This window comes from Melospiza melodia, chromosome 1 (genome assembly GCF_035770615.1).
Source record: "Melospiza melodia melodia isolate bMelMel2 chromosome 1, bMelMel2.pri, whole genome shotgun sequence".
NCBI lineage: Eukaryota > Metazoa > Chordata > Aves > Passeriformes > Passerellidae > Melospiza > Melospiza melodia.
Window position 1 is genome coordinate 112,946,551 of NC_086194.1, and position 21,712 is coordinate 112,968,262.

Consider the following 21,712-nt stretch of genomic DNA (forward strand, 5'->3'; position numbering starts at 1 on the left):
TACCTAACCTAAGTTTACAAAGACAGACTTTGTGGAACAAGAGCTAAGTGTTGGGTTTTCTGTTTCCAAGTCCTTTTGTTTGTAGAAGAGGCAGGCAGGTGAATTTGGATACTTAACATCAGGTGTTCCTTTGACTCTGCTGCATGTAGTCTGACAATGAGGCATCCAGAGGAGGAGCATTTGGCTGTGGTGACATTTTATAGCTGTGAGGAAGCTGCAGAGCCATGAAAGAAGGGCATATTTATGGCTGCAATTTTGTGGTGTCCTTTCTTTGAATTCTGTTAGTAAGATGGCTCTGAGAAGAGAACCCAACCTATGTTGTTCTTCAGGTGTGGCTTTGTGCACCCTTGGATAGCACAGTGGCTGTTGAGCTCAAGCCCTGGTTTTGCTGATAGCCATGTTTTCAGAAATGCCCCTCACTCAGAGAACCAGGGTGATTGTCTCTAGCCCTCCCTGCCTGGGAGCACCAAATCTTGCTGGTGCCCAGACTTGATCCAGTTGTTGCACAGGAGGTGAGCTGTGGTGCTTGCCATTCAGGTATTTGTGTCCAGTGGCAAATAAAGATAACTTCACTTAGTTGAATTGATTCTCAAATATAGATTTTGTATCAGACCCTGTGTCACAGCCAAGGAGCCTGCAGCCGGGCAGGCATCACAGTTAGCACATGCAGTGAGTTTGTGTGCTGCAGTTACACTGTGACCAGGACATGAACTGTGTGTCATAATTCTCCTAAGTCTTTGGAAATACCAAGTCTCTATCAGTATGTGGGACAACATATATGTTCTTAAACATTCATAATTCTTAAATAAGTTTTTTGCATTCCCATTTTGCCACCCTGAATGTAAAAGTAGCCAAATAGTGTGGTTTTTCCCCTTGTTGCTCACCTGTGTATTGTTCTCCTGCAGACTCTGTTCCTTTTTTTGGCTGTTTCTTTTTTTAAGTTAGGTTTTGTTTGTTTTATTGTGTGTAGGGTTTTCATGTGGAGGTTTTTATGGGATTTTGTTTAGGGGTTTTTTTTGTTTTTGGAGTCAGTGAATCAGGAATATCTTTCATATCCACCCCTGTGAGCTTACCCAAGGCAGATGAACAAAGATCTCTTGTTGTACGCAGCTTTCTCAACAACTCAGGGCACTGTTAATATTGCCCTGTCAAATCAATTTATTTCAGAAGGAGAAGCAGCACCTGTCAGGGGAGTACAGTGTCTGATAAGTGAGAGTGCTTCGGGGGAGCTGGCCAAGCTTCAGAAGCCAAGCTTCATTGCCTGCCCCATCACCTGAAAACTTCTCGTTTTCTACGCTCTGCACTAACATGTTACACTGGATACAGTCCTGCTCCAAACAGGCATTTCACAAGGGCTGGGGAATTCACTGCAGAACAGCCTGTTACATTTTAGTTATCCATGTCTGAGGCCCATGTCAACGGGAGTTGAAAAATATATTTTTAAGTTCACCTTAGGTTATAGTATGTGGTGTGTGTCAACTTTTTTTTTTAATAAAATCATTTCTCAGGGAGTCTGAACTGCCTTTGGTCTGACTCCACATAGTGGCATGCTAAAATACTCCATCCATTATCGTTCCTTCTTGCTTGGGTTCCTCTCTGTACTCCTGCTTGTGTGTGTCTTCAGAGGAAGGTGAGTATTTTTCTTTGAAAGAAGACTACTTTGCAGCATGACTCAACTTGAAATAATACAAAAATTTTCTCTGGACAGTTGCTGATTATTAGTAGGTTCCTTGAGACTTTGAATCAGGATTCTGTTGTGTCACAGGAAGCATTGAGGGAGTGGGAACAGTTCAATAATGAACAAAACATTAGTGTCGGTTCACCAGGTGTGCTTGTTCCTGTTCCATGAGGGCTCACCCTGAGCCTGGGCTTCCTTGGCTCATCCCAACTCTGTCTTCTGGAGGCAAGAGCATCTTAGAGATGAACAACATGAAACTGATGAATTCCTCTGATTCTGCATTAGAGCTGTGAAAAGCCTGCGTGGGATTGCGTTGTCAGTCAGGGGGGCTGTCAGTGGCAAAAATGCTTTTAACTCATCCAGTTGAAGTAAATACTCCATGGTGCCAGGATCTCCAAACAACCTGGGTCAGGCTGTGCCTTCTGAGTGGCCTTTTCAGCCTTTTATTTTTTATTTGCTTGTTTGGTGTTGTTTGTTTTGTTTTGGGGTGGTTTTTTGTTGTTGGTTTTTTGTGGTTGGCTGCTGTTGGAGTTTGTCTTCAGTGTGGCAGCAAGGAGGCCCCTGTAGCAAAGACTTCCCCAAGCACCAGAGGGGAACCTGCTGCTGCAGCTGTGTGGCTTGTCTGATCAATAGAGTTTGGTTTGAAAATCTGCCAGTGGATTACAGGAGCTGGAGCATTTGCTGCATAATGATAACAGATAATCCCCGTGTTTAAGAGAATTCTTTTCTTTAGGTTAATTTATTCAAGTGAACATTCAAACAAAATCAAAAAGAAAAGAAAAAATACCCCAATGAAATGTCTAAGCCTAAGCCAAACCTGTTACAAAATACTTGCCTCAAAAAGAAAAAACCCACCCCTCCCTGATCAAAAATGCCTGTTCTCAGTCCATTCACTTCAGGATTGCTGTGAAACAAAACTACTCTGGCTTTGGTCCAAAATCAATCTATGAATGTGCCAAAAATGTGATAAATGTTAATCAAATGTAATGTAATGAATCAGCTGTGACATTTTATTATGGAAATTAAAAATCATGCAAAACCTTGCCTAAGGAAAATAAATTGTCAGGGAAAATACTAATTTTCATGTGATAATTAAGTTTTCTTTTTCCTTTCATTTCCATGTCTAAAAATGTTTCAGTTACACTTTTTATAACAGGCATTTGGTATGAAAGCCATTTCAAGCAGGATTTAATTTATGGAATTGAAAAGAATCACCTCTCCCACTTAATTGTAGGAAAACAGAAGTGATGTAAGGAATGGTGGTGCTGTTGTGAGGGTCAGAAAGAACTAAAAGATTGAAAAATCAACCTGCACTTTACCACAGCCCTTCTAAGGAATTATGCTGCTGTCCAGTAGTGCCTGTTTTCCTTGTCAGTTCTCCTCTCAGGAGAGCCTCAGTGGATGGTGGGCTTTTTCCAGGGACATAGTCCTGAGGGTGAAATAATAATGAAACTGTATTTTTGTTGGGTGGGCCTGGTGGATTTGCCTTCAAGGTCTTTAATTTGTGGATCTGTACTGAATCACAAGAGGTCTCTCTGGCAGACTGTGTCTGGTGCTCACAAGCTCATGGCAAACCCCTTTGTGAAGTGCCCAAGCTCTGCCCTATGAGCAACAAATGTCTCCTGCATTTTCTCCTTTCATAATCATCCTTCCCAATTTCCATCTCATCTCTGTTCCCAGCCAGCCATGATCATTGTTTAGTTGTTGTTTGGTTACATTTGTTTTGGTGCAGCATTTTTCACCACTCTGTAAGTGACAGTAAAATCCCTTCTTGGGTGTCACTTTGCCAGCCCAGGCAGGTTCAGTTCTTTGCCTTGACACTGGTAGGACAGGATCTCTGTGCAATTTTTCTGTCTGTTTGATTTGAATTTGCCTTTCCTGAAAATGAGTGGCTCCTACTTGGCACAGTATGTCAGAAATGGTCTAATTCTAAGTGAGAGCTTACAGAGTAGTATTGGAGAAATGATCCTTATTCTGTCTGAGCACTTCTGTTGGGATTATCTTTATTTTTACATCCTGGAGTAACATTTGCCCGTTTTGTGGTTGTATTACAACCACTTGTGGTCAGCTGTTACAGAATTTCCTCCTCATTTCCAACTGATAAAACTCATAGCTGCACACACAAGTTTTTATCAGTCTCCAGGCACATGACCCACCACTTTTTTAATGGATTTTTTCCTGTAGCTGTTACTCATCAAACCTGTGTGATCTTTTCCGTAGGTTAGTCCAGTCCTCCTGCCTTGGCAGGGTTTCTCAGCTAGGAGCTGTCACCCAACAGATTTCATCAGTGCAGCTTTACCTTTTGTGTAAGTGCTGCTCATTAAAATACCAGGTCAGCTTGGTGTCACAATTTGTCCCTGACATGACAGTCCCCAGTAATCACCTCTGTTGCAGCTTCACTTTATTCCTTGACACTACTAATAACACAGATGTTTTGAGGGGATTTCTTGGGAATATTCCAGAGTACTTAATATTTTATCACTTTCAAATTGCAGTGGACAAAAGCCCTACTATATTTAGGATGGTGTACTCAGTTTTAATAATATTGTTTCATTATAAAATAAATGTAAAGGTATTCAGTGCAAGAGTATCTATGAAATGGTCTTTTAAAGAGTCCTGCTAGTCAAACAAAACACTTGCACTACACCTGTGATACTGATTAACATGAGCAATGTCCTGACAGCCCAACAATGTTATGTGCCACTAGGCAGATGTGTTAAAGATCTCCTGAATTTGGCTGGCATAAGCAGGGCTAAAAACAGGTGTGGCATGTAATTTTGGAAAAAGCTGAGTGCACTTCTGTGTCACCACAAATGGTGCCTCTTTGCCATTTCTGATTAAACCAGCACTGGCATCCACATTAGTTAAGGCTGAGTTTTCATACCACAGGACCTTGAGCTAATGGTTCTTTCCCATCCTCCAGCTGCAAATGTTGTGGACTGTTATTTTTGACACAACACAGTTGAAATGTTCTATTTTGTCATTATCTCGTTTGGGTGTCTTGACCTGTCTGATTCAGCTGAAGTCTCAAAACCAAAACAGTATCACAGAATTGAATCCCTCAGGTCAGATCCTCCTGTGCAAGTTCTCCTTAGATTTTGAGTCACGAGGCATCTTAGAGGAATGCTTTTTGCTTAGTAAGATACTTGTAAAACTCATGGACTCACGGACTTGAATTCTTTCATCCTTCAAACATCTGGTCCTGCTGTTCTCTGATTCCCTTAAGCACAAAGGGAAGATTCCGTTCCTCACCTATTGGTTCTTCCATCCTCCTTGTCCTTAGCAGGACATTGCACTTGCTCATGGTCTGATAATGCACTTGTGCTGTGCATGGTGGCTTCTCCAGAGGCTTTGGTTGCCACTCTGGTGAGATAAGCAGTGACTGTGAACACAGAGGGCATCCAAGCTCTCCAACTACTGTGTGAGTCATTGGAATAGAGGGGAAGGAAAAGAGGAGCAGAGAAAGCCATCTACTGAGGATTGCAGTACAGCTTACCAGCAGTTCTACTGGAGCTTTCTTTACCCTATTCAGGAGACAGAACATTTCATGGTAGTTTGCTAGTGCCTGATTGTACAAGCATCAGAAAGTTTTATGCAGTTTGTAAAACAAGATTTTCCATTTTGTATCATTTTTGACCATGACATTTTTGGCACTGAAGAGGAAAATATGTTGAAAATGGATCTTTGCTACAGTCTTCTTTGTTGTATTACTTTCTGTTTCACTGTGACCCCTCTGTTTCATGCTTGATACAGTTATTTTGGAGGTTGTTTTCTGAAATTTCTTCAGCTCTGAGGAAAGGCATTTGGAGGCTTGGTGTGGCAGTCTGGCTTGATAGAATATTTTTGACCTTCTATCACACAGATAGTAATGCAGACAGCCTTTCCCAAAAACCCTAATGGTGTAGACCATCATCTCTTTAAACATGGAATAATTTATGTTGACAATGCTACTCTTCTCTACTGGAAAGAATCAGTACTTTGAGACAAAGCTGCTGCATGTCCCTGTAGGTTCTTTGGATTTAGGTCTGTCAGCAAAGTATGAAAGCACAGTGAGTGATTGCTGGTTGCATTTGGAGTGCTTAAATATAACTTTGTTTTATTAAAACAGGTGATCTGTCACAGCTTGTCCACTATACCTTCACAAAGTCAGTGTTTTGACATTCTCCAGACTGGCATCTGTAAATATCTGGTAAGTACCATTTTGTCTTCTACATTAAAACTTCCTTGTGATAAATTTGCTAACAGTCTCATTAATCCTCAAATCTACTTATCCTGTGTATTTAATGTATCATTTCAGAACTTGAAAAAGCTTTAAACAAGATTTGGGCGAGTTTGAAAAATACATGATAACTGTTGGTATCTAAACTTATATGGGTAATTTTGCTCAGATTTGTGAATACTTGTCTTTGTCTTCAAGGCAGTTTGTCCATAAATAAAACACTTCTTGGTTTGGTTTGCTTTTCAAAAGAGCAACCAGCAGCTTTAGATGAGCTAAAGAATGCCAAGATGATGGATGCCAGGTTCTTTGTGGTGCTGAGCAATAGGACAAGAGGCAACAGGCAGAACCTGATGCTCAGGAAGCTCCACTTGAACACGAGGAAGAACTTCTTTACTGTGAGGTTGACTGTGCCCTGAACAGATTGCCCACAGATGATGTGGAGTCTCCCTCACTGGAGGTACTCAGGAACTGTCTGGACACAATCCTGTGCTGTGGGATGACCCCTCTGCTTGAGCAGGGCAGGGAGGTTGGGCCAGATGACCACTATGGTCCCAGCTGACCCATTCTGTGGGTTTTGCAGCCTTTCTTCTAATGCTGAACATGCTGAGCTGAGGATGGGGATGGCAAAGCCAGAGCTGGGTAACAGAATGGTCAGGGACAGAATCTGCAGTTCCCTGTGATGCTGCCTGATGAGAGGGAGGACCACAAGGTCTGCTCCTGCCCTGCTGTCAGGGTGGTGCTGTGATCTACCCAGTGTCTGCCGTTCCCTGCTTGGAGCCAGACTGACAAGTTACTACACCAAAGCTTCCATAGGGAGTAGCTTACCTATAACCATAGTCTGCATTTTTAGGGGTGGATGCTGACTTAAATCAACTTTAAAAAGGCTTATGTGTTCTACTGCCCTGTGCCTTTGAGAGCAAACCATTAAGTGGGGTTTTATGGTTGGCAAGGCTGCTGCCCAAGGTCTCCAGCTGGCTGCTGACACCTCTCAGGGAGCAGAGGCACCACAGAGGCAACATCCTGTATGAGAACTTACCTGAGCAGCCTCATCCACTGGACTTGAATAAATTGAAATGTCTCTGTTCCTGTCATCTTTCAGACTGGCTGACCAGCACTTTCCATCTGTAGTGTTGGCTCAGTTGGTCTTCGTGATGGTTCTTTTTATCCATCTAGATCTCTGCCATTATTTCTTACTTACAGCTGATCAGGAAGAATGTTACTCATTTTAATTGTTTGGTGCCTCAGTGTCCTGTAGTATTCAGCAGGGTTGTGGTGACAGCTGCAGTCCCACCTTTTGTGAGATAAAAGACCATCATCATCCTCCTCTTGCCTCTGCACCTGACCTGGCACAGGTCAGCCTGGGACAGCAATCTGTGCTCATGGCCTTGAAATACACCCAGTGTCTTAGGCTGGAAGGATTTAAAATTACAACTCATAGTTGTTCTGTATCTCTTACCTCTCACAAGTAATGGTATGAATGAAACACATTTCACATTTCTGTAGCTTGTACTTTATTGATCTTTTTTCTAAGCATTTCTGAAAGAAACAGCTGACCTTGTTAAGTGAACCAGTTCCCTCTGTCAGCTTAAAACAGTGTACTTGCAGGTGAGCAAATTAGACTACTCTCAAATTCCTTAAATAGTTCTTTAAAGGTAAATGGTGCCACACTAGCAGTGCATGATTTTTTTATGGCTGTACAAGACGAAAATCTAGAGTACTTACTGCATAGTACTTCAAAATTGAAACTGCTTTCTAATTCACTGCCTCTACAAAAACCAAGAATTTTTTCTAAATTATTTATCATGCCTATAAAATCCTTACTCAAGATGATGTTCTCTCTTTAACAACAGCAGAGCATCACCCCACTTTGGGCTCACCATATATTTCCTTAGCTTTGATTAACCTCAGTTCATAAAGCTCCTGTTGGGCTTCAAAGGAGACTCACCCTGGTGACAATCCAGTAGAAGCTTTCCTTTCTGTAGCATAAATCAGACTTTCCTTCTACCTCAGTGACTGCTCACTGCCATTTCAAGACTCAGAAGGCCTCCCCAGTCCCATGATATATGCTTAAAAGGAAAGACCTGTTCTGCCCACAAGATTGTTTGTGCCTGCACTGTCATTCAGAGCAAGGCTCAAAGCAGTGCTGTGTTCTGCAAATATGTTTGAGATGAGTGTTTGCTTAGAAGGCAGTAATGAAGATGTCAATTTAACCTTCTGTTGGTGTGGGTGGCAGTTTATTGGGAAAGCAGAGATTTGAAAAAATGCACCGGTCTGTAGAGTTTGAACAGAAACAAAGTAATACATGTCACCACAGGAAAGTTCTAGGTTTGTTTGTATCCCAGCAAAAGATCTTCTGTATAAAGTGATGAATTTGGGTTGTTGATTTTTTTTTTTTTGGTCCTGTTTTAATACAGGTTGGATTGGTTGTAATACCTGATAGCACAGCTGGATCTGTTCTATGTGCCATAAATAAGCTCTTGGATCAAGCCTGCATCATAAGTGAAAACCTGCACAGGTTCTTGGCCTCTTGTTGTTACAGTCTTCTGTACTTTCTGCTAACTATAGACAGAGAGGATGCAGAACATTTGCAGAAAAGGTAAAGCTGCTCTTCTTACCACCTTGTCTCTATCTTTTGCAGCCACGAGTATTTAGAGATGTGAAATGAAAGGATATCACCCCCCTCCCCTGGAGGTTTTTTTTTCCTGTCTCTCTTTTGCTTACTTCAAATCAGTACTTAGATTTAGGAAAAATACCTGCAAAGTTACCAGGAATTACTTAAAACAGTAACTGAAGCAGGTTTCATCTCAAATTGTTCTACTTGGATGTCAAAACCATCCTGATTTTGTAAAGTTGGATATTTGTACCTTAATCTTTAACCTTAGCTTCATTAGGTACACTGAAATGCACCTCGTAAAGGATTTAACTTTATGAGTATGTACTACGTTTCAGGTTTAAAACTTCTCAGGCATCATTACAGGCATCATAGACTGCAAAGCCATTTGACTTAAAAAACCCAAAAGCTACAGATAACAAGTTCAAATAAATCCACCTGAAATGTAGGAGTGTCTTTAAACAGGTCAGACTTTTCCATACACAGAAAAGTTGCTGAAAGCTTCCTGAAAATTCAAAGCCCAAGTCCTTTTTGTCTTACTCTATTTAATGATTTGCAAATCACAAATAGCTGAGTCTATTACTTAACTTCTTATGAATCTTAAACAAAGATTCAAGTGTACCTGAAAAGTGACTGAAACCAAAACCTCTTCGCAGCTGCATGAAGCAGAAATTGCACTGCATGAGAGATTAAGCAACATTTCCAGCTTCCAGGGCAAGGCCTTAATGTTTTTCCAGTGCTGTACAAAATTCTGGAATATTTTTAAGTTTGGCATTTTCTGGTACACATTTTCTGCTTTGCCATGAATTCTGATGAATGCAGCTGGTGTGACTGGATCCACAGAAGCAGCTTTCCTTGTACAGCCATGCAGCCAGTTCACAGGAGCATCCTTGAAATGTGTGTCCTCAATCATTTCACTTTTGATTATCTTTCCCCTCAGGGACATGCTGTGGAGATCATGCATCTCTGCATTAGCACTCCTGCCACGGCTGCTGAGGCTGATGCTGCAAAGCCTGCAGGTGAGCAGGATCTGCCGGGAGGAGCTGCCCGTGGTCGCTCAGCTGCTGCGCCTGCTCATGCAGCACGGGCAGCTCAGGAGCCATATGATCACTAACGAGTTCCTGGTGCAGCAGATCATCAAGGACATCATGGTATGAAACTTCCTCCTGTTTCCCAGACACCACGTGTATGTCATGTTTATCTGTAAAATCATTGCAAACGGTCAAGAAGAGCTGTTTGCAAACAGTGCTGGTGAAAGCAGATGTAAGACATTATGGTGAGGTTCTCTAACCTGCAGGTTAGGAGGGGGTTGCTTCTCTTTAGTGTTGAAAATGCCACAATTAATTCTTGTGCTGTTCCCCCGTGGGTGGGTTGTATTGTATTTGTTGGGTTTTTTTAAGCCACCTACATAATCCTGAGAAGAGGGAATTCCTGGGCTGGGCTGGTCTGTTGGTAGCAGTTCTCCTTAGACTGGGCTGGGGCACTCTCCTGCACTGGTGGCACCATGCTCATTTGCATTTTAATTGCCTGTAAATTGCAGAATTGCAAAGTAAGTGAGCCATTCTAATTAAGAGTAAGGAAAGCACATCTGGTGCTAACTCACACACTTGGTAATGCAATCACTTAGTGTACCCAGTTGTAACACTTTATTATTTGGGCTTTAACAGACACACCATGTTGAAATGTATAAAAGAGAAGAACAATGTCTCTGTGTGCAGGGGAGCAGGGCTGTCTTGTACCTTTAACAGTGCACCTGATTACCTGTAAAAACAAAGCCAAGTTTTGCAAGTGCTTGAGTTTTACCTTTCTCCTTCTTTCTAGACACTGAAGAGTGGTGAAGTTCAGGAGCAGTGGCTCACAGACCTCCATTACTGTTTCAACATCTACCTTGCCTCTCATCCCCAGACACCTGGCCCTATAAACTCAGTATATTGAAGAGGTCAAACTGCATTTATTGTAAAGCATTTACTTCTATTTAGTTTTGAATGGAAGATGTTGGAACAAAGCTTGTCAATTTTTTTGTAAGTGAAACAATAAAAATTTTACAGAGAACTGCAATACCTCTATTGCCTTTTTTTTTCAAGCAAGTAGATCTTACTGGAAAGTGTTTCAGTAAACTGTGGTGACCACAGTGAGGGGTGTTGAGGTTTTCTTGTTGCTGAAGAGCTTACAGAGAAACAGACTTCAACTGACTCTGCTCATCTATTATTTTGAAACATCACATTATTTAAAAAAACAATAGAATTGTGTAGTATCAAGTAGAAAAAAATTAGAAAACAATATGCTTTAGAGTAACGTATTTTATTTTTGCTGAGTTCATATTTTTAAATACTTTGTGCAAGGTAAATACTGTACACTGTGGCAGCTCTGAAGCTTTACAAGAACTTTTTTTTTCTCTACAGTAGGGGCCATCTTTTCTTGCTTCTCTATTTAATGCACATAGAAAAAGAGTTATTTAAAAAATTGGTGATTATTTCAAGGGGTAGAAAACACAGCCCTAATAGTTTCCATAGGTTGTGAAAGCAATTTCTTTAGTGTTTTATGTCAGCATGTCTACATTTCCTTCCAAATCCATAGTTAGCTAAGGAACAATTGTTTCTTTAGTAGAGAAGTGGAGCATGAAGGCTGTTCTTCCATTCCTGCTTGGATTTTGGAATTAATTTAATGAACTTGAGGTAAAATTGAACATAGGTCTCTCAGAACTGTAGTGTCTTTAATACAGTTTCCCTCTTTTTTGAAACACTGTTTGATGAACACATTCGAAATTCCTACTTTTTGCAATGGAAAGCTTTGATTGCCTCTGCGTGTTATTGCAATACTGGGCTTAGTGCTTCATTTTTTGTCTTCAAATGCAATTCAGATTTCATCCTGTGTTGATAAAGAAATTAACAGTTGCATTTAAAAAACAGTTTGTACACAAAATGAGTCCAGCTCTTTAGCAGTCTGCTTGGCATGTAATGCTGTGATAATACAAAACTGAAAATGTTCAAGTTTAATACATCATAGATGGCTTATACATTATGAAAGATAACAGCTGTACCAGAATGGATTTTAAATTCCAAACATTGTTTTGCTTAATGCTTTAGTCTTGTATTTTTTGGTTTTGCAGCAGTAGTTGGTCTCATGTTGTATGAAAATTGCCTTGATTTTCCCATGTTCTCCAACAGATTAACACACTGTAAGTTGTTCACTGTAAAAAAAAAACAAAATAGTTTTGATGAGTAACCCTAGTGGGTGAAAAGCAGCTTCATCAACACTGTGTTCTAGATTTCATAAGCAGCAAATCTGGTGGGAGCAGAAAATGCCTTTTTCCTGGCATCTCACTGCTGATTTCCCAGTGGAGTTTGGTTCCTGTAGCACTGGGTACAGCTTGTGTGGAACACTGATGATGATGCTGCTGTGGGACTGCAGCAGCCTCTCATGGGCACAGTGAGGGTCACCCCCATAAATGAATGTAGGGCTCCAGACTAACACTACATACTCCTGGCTGAATTTGCTGAAGAGCAGAAAGAGATTGTGTTGAGCAAGCTTTAGCAACATGAGGTAGGCAGTGGGCTCTTTCTAGCAAGTCAGGGAAACTAGTCCAGGGGCTAAAGGGAGTACTCAGAATTGCTCATGCAATGTTTTTTTATGTCCTGTAAAGTGCTACAAATAATACATGTGTTTTCCTTCCCTGGGTTTGTAAAGATTAGCTGCAAACATTTCAATGCTTTATTCCAAGCTAGAATGGGATAAAGAGTCATCCCAAGTGCAAATCCAAATGTTTCATTGAGGGTGTGAACTCAGCACATCTTAAGGACATCTTTCTAATGCCAAGAGTTGCAAAACCTGCTCCTTTGCAACTCTGAACACACTTTAATGTCCACAGGGAAGCAAAGAACCAGGCTGTCTGGTTCTGCTGCAGAGCACCTCTTTTAAGTGCCACTGGCTGAATTGACAAAAGAATCTATTTAATTTTAAAAAGCCAACCAAACTAGAAAAAGAACAGATTTCAAGTTCTGACCTATTCTAATGGTAACAATCTTAAGGGGCCTATTTGCCAGAATCTTCCAAAGCACTTACCCCATGCCTGTATAACCCATTCCTTTTCTACCTGTCCCCCTTTCCTGAACATTTCCTCTGCACACTCTCTGCATATCCCCCTTGCAAAGTGTTTGACTGACTTGGGTGTCAGTCTCCATTACACATTTGTCACTGCACGCCTCTTCCACGAGCTCTGTGAACATGAAAACTCGGGCTGACAGTCAGCCTTCACCTTCCCAGCTGTACCTGCTGCAAGGGGAGAGTGAAACTGAGCAGTCCATTCTGACCTACTCCAGGCACCTACGTCAGAAACGGAGTATCTGGCATTAGGCACTGACAGCTCTGAACTTTTCCAACAAACGTAATGTTGTCATGCACAAAGGCAGGCAGATGAAAAACATGTTATTGTCTTTTAAGTAAGGGCTAAAGTTCCCTGAGCTCCTATTAGGTGAATAAAAGTAGGTAGTGTTCTAAAGGAACTGGGCAGAGTTCCTATCACTAACCTATTCGTCACCAAGTTATGAAAGCAAAGGCCACTCCGGCTTCAAGAGAAAGCCTTTTTATTTCAGAAGACAGGGAGATCTGTTGTCCTGAAAAGTTAAACGAAAAGAGCTAAAAGCTCTTTTAAAATTCAGATTCATATCTGCATGAAGAGGTGGCAATCAAACACCTGTCTGGTCATGCCTCTTAATTAAAACAGTTCCCAGGCAGTGAAAGAAAAAGGCCTCTGTCTCTTCTTAGCGAGGCAGAAATTCACCTTCAGTTTTAACAAACTCAAGGATAGGTCCAGTCAGATTTCCTTCTGACTTCAGAACTGTGTTAAGCTACTTGAAAAATGCATTTTACTTTCCTTTGCAAATTACCTGAACTTCTGACTCCTTGAAGCAGTTGCTGTGCTCCCATCTAGATGTGGCCTCTCTGACTGAGGTGTGGCACAGCCAGGAACACCAAATGCCCAGTGGGACACTAAACCTTCGCATGATGAAGCACCAACATTACCATAGCTCCCAACCCCAAGTCAGTCCACAATACACTTTGAAAAGTCTGACTAATGGCATTTAGTAAAGAAGTTTTTCATCCAAATCACTCAAGGATAGAAGTGCAGCGCTCAGTTAAGCCCAAAAGTGATGAAAGAAGGAGTGTGCAATCACAACAGTTTGCCAGTAGCTGCACATTTTGATAAGACAGCCCAGTCCTTAAGCAGATTGATTTCTTATCTAAGGAGAAAGCAATCTCAGGTATATGAACATCAATGTATTCTTAAAATGGATGTGACCTACCTGAGACCAGCTGCACATCAGGAAGTTTCAGCTTAGAAGGAGATCTTGCTGACTGACACACTTTGCCTTCCTGAGAACGCCCTTTAACAAACAATGAACAGCTCTGTGATTATCACATGGACATGTGGTTGTGCATAACTGCAAACTATTTCAGTAAGCTACAGCATTATTTTATCCTAAAAATTTCTCATTTTTTATGGGGAAACTCATGAGACATTCCATATAACAGAAAATCGTGACAACTACAACTGAGATCAAACTAATGTTAAAATACATCTTCCTATATATATAAAAAAGTTGCTATAAAAAAATAAGGAAAATAAATTTATTAGCTTTATTTATTTTATCCTTTTTGATTCTCAAAGCTACAGAGCCACGCTAGAAGTGACTTACCACCTGTTAAAGTACATAAGGTTAGCATATCCTTACTCCATCAGTGATCCACACTGTAAAGGAACTCAAGGTCTAGAAGCAAGACTTTACCTTTTCTTGCAGATGCATTCCTTTGCATGTGCGCGTTCAGACACAGTGCAAAGCAGTGCAGAATTGTAAAAGACAATCTTGCTCTTGCCATAAAGACCACATCTTCATACAGGAAAGTTATCAACATGGAACATATTCTTTGTATGAAAATATTTTTAAAACAGTACAAAACAAACAAAAAGTTTAAAACAATGCTTTAAAAAACCAAACCATGATCCAGACAGCCACTCTGCATGGATACAGCCAGCTATCCCCAGCTTAACTGCTCTGTTCTCTTTCCACATTGATATATGTGAGCAGCTCTGGCAACGGAATTATTTGATTGCTCAAGACCTGTGCTGAAACAATGCTGTGTGGGGATTCAAACAGCTTTAGCTGCAGCCATTTTAAATCACTGAGTTGTTTGGTTTATTTAACCTGAAACAGAAATACAATTGCCCAGAACACCTGAGACTAATTTTTATAAATAGCTAAAATTCTTAACAATTAGGTAGGAAGTGCATAGATGAATACATTCTGTCAAAAAAATAAAAGCATAGTTGTACAAATAAATTATAGTGAAAAGAAAACTACCATATATCTGCTTCAGGATGGACTGCTTGCTGGTTTTTATGGCTGAACTGGTTTTGTTTACAGACTTCAGATTTTTACATGAAGGAACTGATTTCAGGGGGCTGTGGTTCAGCTGCTTCTTCCAAGCAACCTGAATGAAGAAGGCAGCTGCCTCTTGTCTCCACTTGTCTTCATCTTCCTTGCAGAGCCGCTTCGCACTCAGGAGCTGAAACAACTCCTGTCTGAGCTGGTAACTAGAGAGCAGAAGAGAGGAGAGCACTTGTTTTAGGTGACCTGTTTTAACTTCCGTGCTTTCCACGCATCAGTTCACATGGTGGATTACATGAGTAACTGGGAAAACAGAACTCCCACTGATGTGCTAAGTCACTTGGATGAGAAATGTTTGTTCAGAAGAAAATGTAGGAGTTGGGTTCAATTTTGGATGCATCCATTATTTCACATAGTTAGTAAAGATCTGGCATTGCAGGTATCAAAAGTTACAGTGCTTCAACATCAGCTGATCAGCTGCTTTATAAATAGAAAATCATCAGAAGACAAAACTATAAATATTTATGGTAACAGTATAATCAGCACCACTTCCTCTTTTTCACTATATTCCTCAGCTTAGTAACACCAAACCTTCTCGTGTGCCTTAGCACCTCATGTCCTCAGTCAGTCAGTGCAAGAGACAAACCAAATCTGCCTCCTGTGGGTTCCACTGCACATTTCCTCTGCAGAAAGCTGAGCTGCTCTCCACCCCTCCTCTGAAGATGCTCCCCTCGCCTTGTTTTCAGCAACCTGTGTTCTTTCCCTTCCCTTGAAAGGCTCCCTGTCTCATGACCCAAGCTTGCCCCAGCTGCTTTGATCTTGCACACAGTCACATCCCTCTGTGAGTGGCAGCAGCAGATTATGTGTCCCTCACACTCTGGTGGCAAATGGCACCGGCAGCAAGGAGCTGTGTGGGGATTTTTCCGCTGGAATCGGACGCAAGTGTTCAATCGGATATCGGCGTTTCGCGCTCACAAGTCAATTAACTGGCTTAGCAATTAACTCTGAATCCTCCCAGTACAAACCTGTCACAAATGAGCATTGAGTAACACTTGTAAAATATTAATTATAAGTGTTTGGTAACAGGCCAAAACACATTGATCATCATCCCCTCTGGCATTCAAAAAGGCTTCTGCTGGATGCCCGGTAAAGCAAAGGAGGAAGGAGAGAGAAGGAGGTGATTTTTTCCGTTGCTCCCTCTGCAACACGTTCTAAATTAAAACAAAAGACAACAAGCCAAATACAAATTGTTTAAATATATGTTCTAAGCCAATGAGCTACATAATTCAAACAAAGCAGCAGCCATATACAAAAAATGAGTACATGAAAGCACAATAGAATGCCAAAGGGGGATGATATGCTCCATTACAGCCCAAATAATTTTAAACTTCCAATAAGCTTAGTAAATTACCTCTGTGAAATTTGCTGGGTGAGACAAATGTATTTAATCTTAATTTAGTGAAACTTCAGAATTTAGGCATGTACTGTTTTGGAGCTCGTTGAAGTACATAAATGCAGGCAGCAACTGCACCTTGTCAGGGCCTGCAAGTTGTGAAGCATGGTATGAATTCAGAACAGGGAGTATTATTGAGACAGAAGGAAAAAATTATACAGTCTTCTTAAATAATATGCCACTTTTAACTTTTCAACAGGGTAAGAGAGGAAAAGAAAGTGGAGAGAGAGAACAGTTGCAGTGACTTGGTAACATAACTTGAGCTAAGGATGGGTTAAGTGAATACTTAACTGCAGAAAAAACAATTGGGGGACTGTTTTATACTGGAGCAGAAAAGAATACTAAGCTACTCTCTTGGAATTCAGTAATTACTGCCAGATGCCTTTGCTGATACAAGAAATGACCCATTCACAGTCACTGCACCTTTGCACCCAGCTGTGATTTCAAGTTTGCAGAGAACTTGTGGTAGTTTTTAGCAACAAGAAAATGACTGTGAGGTTCTGACACTGAAAGATGTAGGCAGTTATCTGTACAGCAAGTGCTCTATATTGTTTTAACTCCGCTCTCTCATAACAGATCATTCTGATCCTAGTAAGAAAAAAGGAGAATGGGACCAACTTTGATACAACTTGAATCTGACATGGTGCCTTAAAATATACCTGATGCTTAGTCAACAAAACTACTGCACATAAAAGTGGAATATCCACGTGCAGAACAACAAAGCTGGCAAGTGGCATTCTCACTCCTTGTTACAGAAGCTCTAATCTTAAAAACCACTGCTGGCCAGAGTATGCACACAGCAATAATATATTTAAAAATATAGCTTGACTCCAGTGGGAGAACAACAGTGACAAAAACCAACTTATTCCAGGTTCTGTCGGCATCCTGTGGGCCCTGGAGCATGGTACAGGCCCTGGTGCTCCCCAGGAGAGAGCACAGACACAGAATCTGCAAGCCTCACTGAGCAGGATAAGCAATTAACCTTTGGCAAGCCACACACCTTAGAATATACACTTTTGAGAAGTACATTTATAAAGTTTGCAGATTTGGGAATTGAAACATTCTCCTGAGAATGGCAAGTATAATACACTTAACTAGACCAGTACCACTCTGCTGTTGTGTTTGCCTTCAATAAGCAAATCAAGACTACAAAATTTTCAGAGTGAGACAAATGCATTTAGTTCTAATTTAGAGACATTCCAGAACTCAAGCATGTACTTCCACATGTTTCTAATGTTGAACTATACAATAACATTGTATAATTTTACTGCTGTCTACTAGTACATGCTCTTTACCTTGTGCAAGTTTGGAAGAAAAGCAAACACAGGACTGTGGAAGAACTGCCCAACGAATGTCTCCTGCAGCCTTGCAGAATTTAAGATCTTTGTTAGTGTTTTATGAGTTCTTGCAAACAGAGCAAAGATATTTACTTTTCACTATTAAGTATTTAAATAACAAATGTAACATAAAAAATCTTTAATCTCCACAATATCCAAAATGCAAAGGGTTAGTAAGTGCATGCACTTCTGGGAGAGAACACACACCATCCCTGCTCCAGCAGGGGCACAGTTTGGAAAGGCCTATCCAAAATCTGTAGTGTGAATGGAATGCAGATTTCTGTGCAGGTAGGGCAGTTGAATGCATGGCTTTGGATCCCAATTCTTGTGGGGAAATTTGCACAAGCACTCACTACACAAGGTTCTGCTTTGTCTTAGAGCCACAGCAAGTGCCAGCCCCTCTGTAATAGAGGATTTTAAACTGGTGTTGAGAGAAAGCAGCAGAGCCAGCAGCAGCAGCACTTGCAGATACACTCTCCTAACCTAGTCCTGGCTTCCTTTAGCTTTTGGTATCTGAGTGATTTGAACCCATAAGACAAGAACTTGGGATGTACATCAGAAATGAAGGCCAAGAAGCAAGCAGCAGAGAGAGCAGAAGTGGTGGAACCCTGGCAGAAAAAGGGGCTGCTTTGCCTCACAGTTCACAGGAATATGGCATGGAATCACAGAACCACAGAGTGGTTTGGGTTGGAAGGGATTTTTAAAGACCATCTCATCCACCCTCCCTGCCATAGCCAGGGACATCTTCAACTCAGAGTCCCTCAGAGAAACTGTTAAATTAGTGAGAAACCTGGAAAGAATATTAGTAAACGTATGCAATTTATAGTTTTCTGCATCCAGTAAAATCAAAGAAAGTTTAAATAAAAACAAGAAATAAGAATAATTTGCATATTATATACTTCCCTTACATACTCTTCCTGCCTGTTTTGATAAGAAATTAAATATTAAGGAGCATGTACTTGTAGAATGACTGCATTTCTGAGGCTGAAACTCACACATTCATGAAAGCAGGAAAATTATGTGGAAAGCATTTTTTGTAGAGCAGTTGTTCCTGCTTAATCAAGGTACTCAAGCTACCTTCAATTTTTGTCAATGAACACTCAAAGCTCCCAAACATTCTGTGGTTTGATTATCTGGTTAAATGTTAGGTCAGAGCACAATTTCAAGTACATCACTGAACTCCAGGTCTAGGCAAATCCTGATTTGCACTCTCTAAAGAAATATCAGAGCTTGAAATAGAAATTTAATGATTTCTCTGATTATTAAAAGTCATCACTTACCTTGCACTTTTTATGAACTTACTAATGTAATTCTACACCACTGGAACCCACTTCCCCTTGTGTGGAGAAAGATTATTGTGGAGAAAGACTATTAACTGCCTCGTTTAGCACTGGCAACATTGCAAGCTAAATAAAGCACATTGCCAACAATCCTAGTTTCATTTACATCCACTTGCATCCCACTCTTTAGCCCCTGAAGCAGTAATCTTACCTTCTCCACGTCCTCTGTATGACTGTGGCTGCGTGGTTCTTCTTCCGAAAAAGCTCTTTCCTTTTTCTTTCTTTTTCTATGATCTGCATTCGAATCTCTAAAGGGATTAGTTCAATATTTGTACTTTGCCATGCAACAGAACATAATTGATCATCTGCATTCCTGGATCCAATTATGCCTGTTTTTTCCAAGTTCAAACCGTCATCAGAAGCAGAACATGCTATTGGGTTTCTTGGCACAGTCCTGGTAGGTTCTGCCTCAGCAGACAATAATGGAGAGGCCTTTTTTGCCATTTCATTGTTTCCCACTTTGACAGTTTGTTCTACAGCATGCAGGCTGTCATTTCTGCTGCTTACAAACACTGTTTTGGCACTTCCTGGTCTGCTAGAACCAGCTGGTGAACATCTCTTATCATTCACCTCTTTATTTCTGGCTTTCTGCTGGTGCCGTTTGCCTTTGGAAGAAGCTTCACCCGGCTTTGAGTTTTGCGCCGTTCCGCCGGTACAACCGACATCGCAGAAGAGCACAGCCCTTCCTTCACCGTGGTCCCTCCTGCCAGAGGGAGCCTGACTTGGATCCCTCAGCTTCTCCCCAGCACTGGCAGCCCTACAGGCAGGAGCAGAAAGCCTCCTGCTCCTCCGAGCACAGGCATCCGTTGTGTCCACAGCGTGCTCCGTGTGCTTCTCTCCGTCCGCCTCCGCAGCAGCCCCAGCCTGAGGTTTCACTTCAACTTTTGCTCCCTCATTTGCTTTGCCACACTGGAAATGGACACAGCTTGACTTGCTTTTGATGTGTTTCCTCAATGAATCTTTAGACAGAGAAATTGAAAACAAATTCACTCTCTGACCCAGCAAAACGTGATTTATGTCTCTGATTTTTTGCTCAGTTACCTTTGGGGCAGACTTGGATTCACTTAAATGAACAAAAAAATGCAAGCAGGAAGAATCAGAAGGACATGATTGCCTGTCATAATAGAGTCCCAAACGCCTTCATTTGCTTAATGTTGTACAAATGGTTTTCTTTCTAACATTGCATTTGAGCTGGATGCCTGAAAAACTCCTGCTCTATCCATGCTGTATGCTGGCACAGGATAAACCACTGACAACCCAAAGCACTCGGCTTCTCAGTACTTCCCCTGACATCCTGAACAAAATTATGAAGTCCTTCCTATTTCTCCCTTGCTGCTGTATTATCACTGCTTTTAAATACTCTGGTGAGGGTGACCTGGAAGCCAGACTGGAGTACAAAACTGAAAATTCCCCATCTTCCATCTACCTTCCATTCTGCTTGGAAATTAACAGGAGAATGAAAAATAGACCAGAGACGATGAAACATAACAGACAGGATGTTACAGGGTAGGTAGGAGGGGAAAAAGAAAAGAAAGAGATCTTTGATATACTTTCATTCCAGAAAATCATCTGGATCATCCAAAACCTGATGAAATTATGCTATATTTGTAACATCTTTACAGGATACCCTTTTGATAACCAGATCAGAAAACACTCAACAGCTGAATCACGCTTTTCACAGCCCAAAGGGTCTAAGTTTATATTTAATTCCAATGAAATGACCAAAGAAGTCCATTAAGGTTTTGGTCACAAGAGGATTGATTAAAACACCTAATGAGAACTGACTGCACAACTTCATGGTTTGATCCTTGTTCCATCAACTTTCCTGGCATCACTTCAGTAACAAAAAGAGAATGCATACCTAAAAAAGGCACAGCACTCTTTCAAACACCAGTTGGATCGAGTGAGAGGACAAATCCAGCTTAAAAAGCAGAGTTACCATTTCTCCATTTACATTCTTCATGAGCACCACAGATATGTCAAATATCTTTAATCTTATTTTCTCTGAATGGTGCAACTAATAGAACAATTGCCCACAGCCTGTTTTCACATATTCTAGGTATTTTTATAGACACCATAAGACACTGTACTGGTGCTTTTCACTATTTCACCCAGAGTAAAAGAATCTGTATCTAACTCTACCCTGCTGCACAAATTGCTCAAGTGATGAAAGAATATGAAATCACAGAGGGACAAAATGGGTGCTATACATAAAATACCCCCAAGAAGTGGACAAAGCAGATAAACAGCACAATTTTAAAAGATCACAAACCTTGCCTGATCTTATGACCTCCACTTGGAGGCTCTGCTGACAGGCAGCTCTCCTTTGGGGTCCCTTTGTCATGACCAGCTTTAGGTGAACCTCTGCTGTTTCTCCCTGGCTGGATCTGTGAAGCACTGAGGGACAGAAGCCTCTTGCTCTGTGTGTCAGCTGCTTTGCTGGGTAACCTTGGGACACTGGTGGCCTTCTCCCGATTTGTGGGATTCTGTTGTACCTGAAACTTGCTTTGTTCCACGTTCTGCACCCCTTGGTGCAGCTTGGCTTCTTTCCTCTTGCTTTCCTCTTCACGTTTCCTGCAATTACAGCCCATACCATAAGAACTTTGAAAATTAAATCTTGGGAGCATGTATCTAACTTGAACACACTCCTCTCTAAAAATCTGATGCTGCCACAACAAATCCTTGATT

At 41.1% G+C, this 21,712-nt stretch overlaps 2 protein-coding genes across 4 annotated transcripts in view; one reads left to right on the forward strand and one right to left on the reverse strand.

The window, feature by feature from the left end:
• The window catches only part of TEX10 (testis expressed 10), a 54,064-nt gene extending 43,498 nt beyond the window's left edge, over positions 1-10,566 (forward strand). For both annotated transcript variants that reach the window (XM_063164675.1, XM_063164685.1), the window contains 4 exons: positions 5,787-5,867; positions 8,312-8,493; positions 9,449-9,659; positions 10,330-10,566. In XM_063164675.1, coding sequence (XP_063020745.1) covers positions 5,787-5,867; positions 8,312-8,493; positions 9,449-9,659; positions 10,330-10,443 — 588 coding nt within the window. In that variant the 3' untranslated portion in view covers positions 10,444-10,566. The remainder of the gene's footprint in view (positions 1-5,786; positions 5,868-8,311; positions 8,494-9,448; positions 9,660-10,329) is intronic.
• Positions 10,567-10,790: 224 nt separating this feature from the next.
• The window catches only part of INVS (inversin), an 83,370-nt gene continuing 72,448 nt past the window's right edge, over positions 10,791-21,712 (reverse strand). For both annotated transcript variants that reach the window (XM_063164657.1, XM_063164666.1), the window contains 5 exons: positions 21,297-21,598; positions 19,176-19,983; positions 14,868-15,100; positions 13,812-13,892; positions 10,791-11,698 (listed from right to left, as the gene is read on the reverse strand). In XM_063164657.1, the coding sequence (XP_063020727.1) occupies positions 11,583-11,698; positions 13,812-13,892; positions 14,868-15,100; positions 19,176-19,983; positions 21,297-21,598 (1,540 nt within the window). In that variant the 3' untranslated portion in view covers positions 10,791-11,582. The remainder of the gene's footprint in view (positions 11,699-13,811; positions 13,893-14,867; positions 15,101-19,175; positions 19,984-21,296; positions 21,599-21,712) is intronic.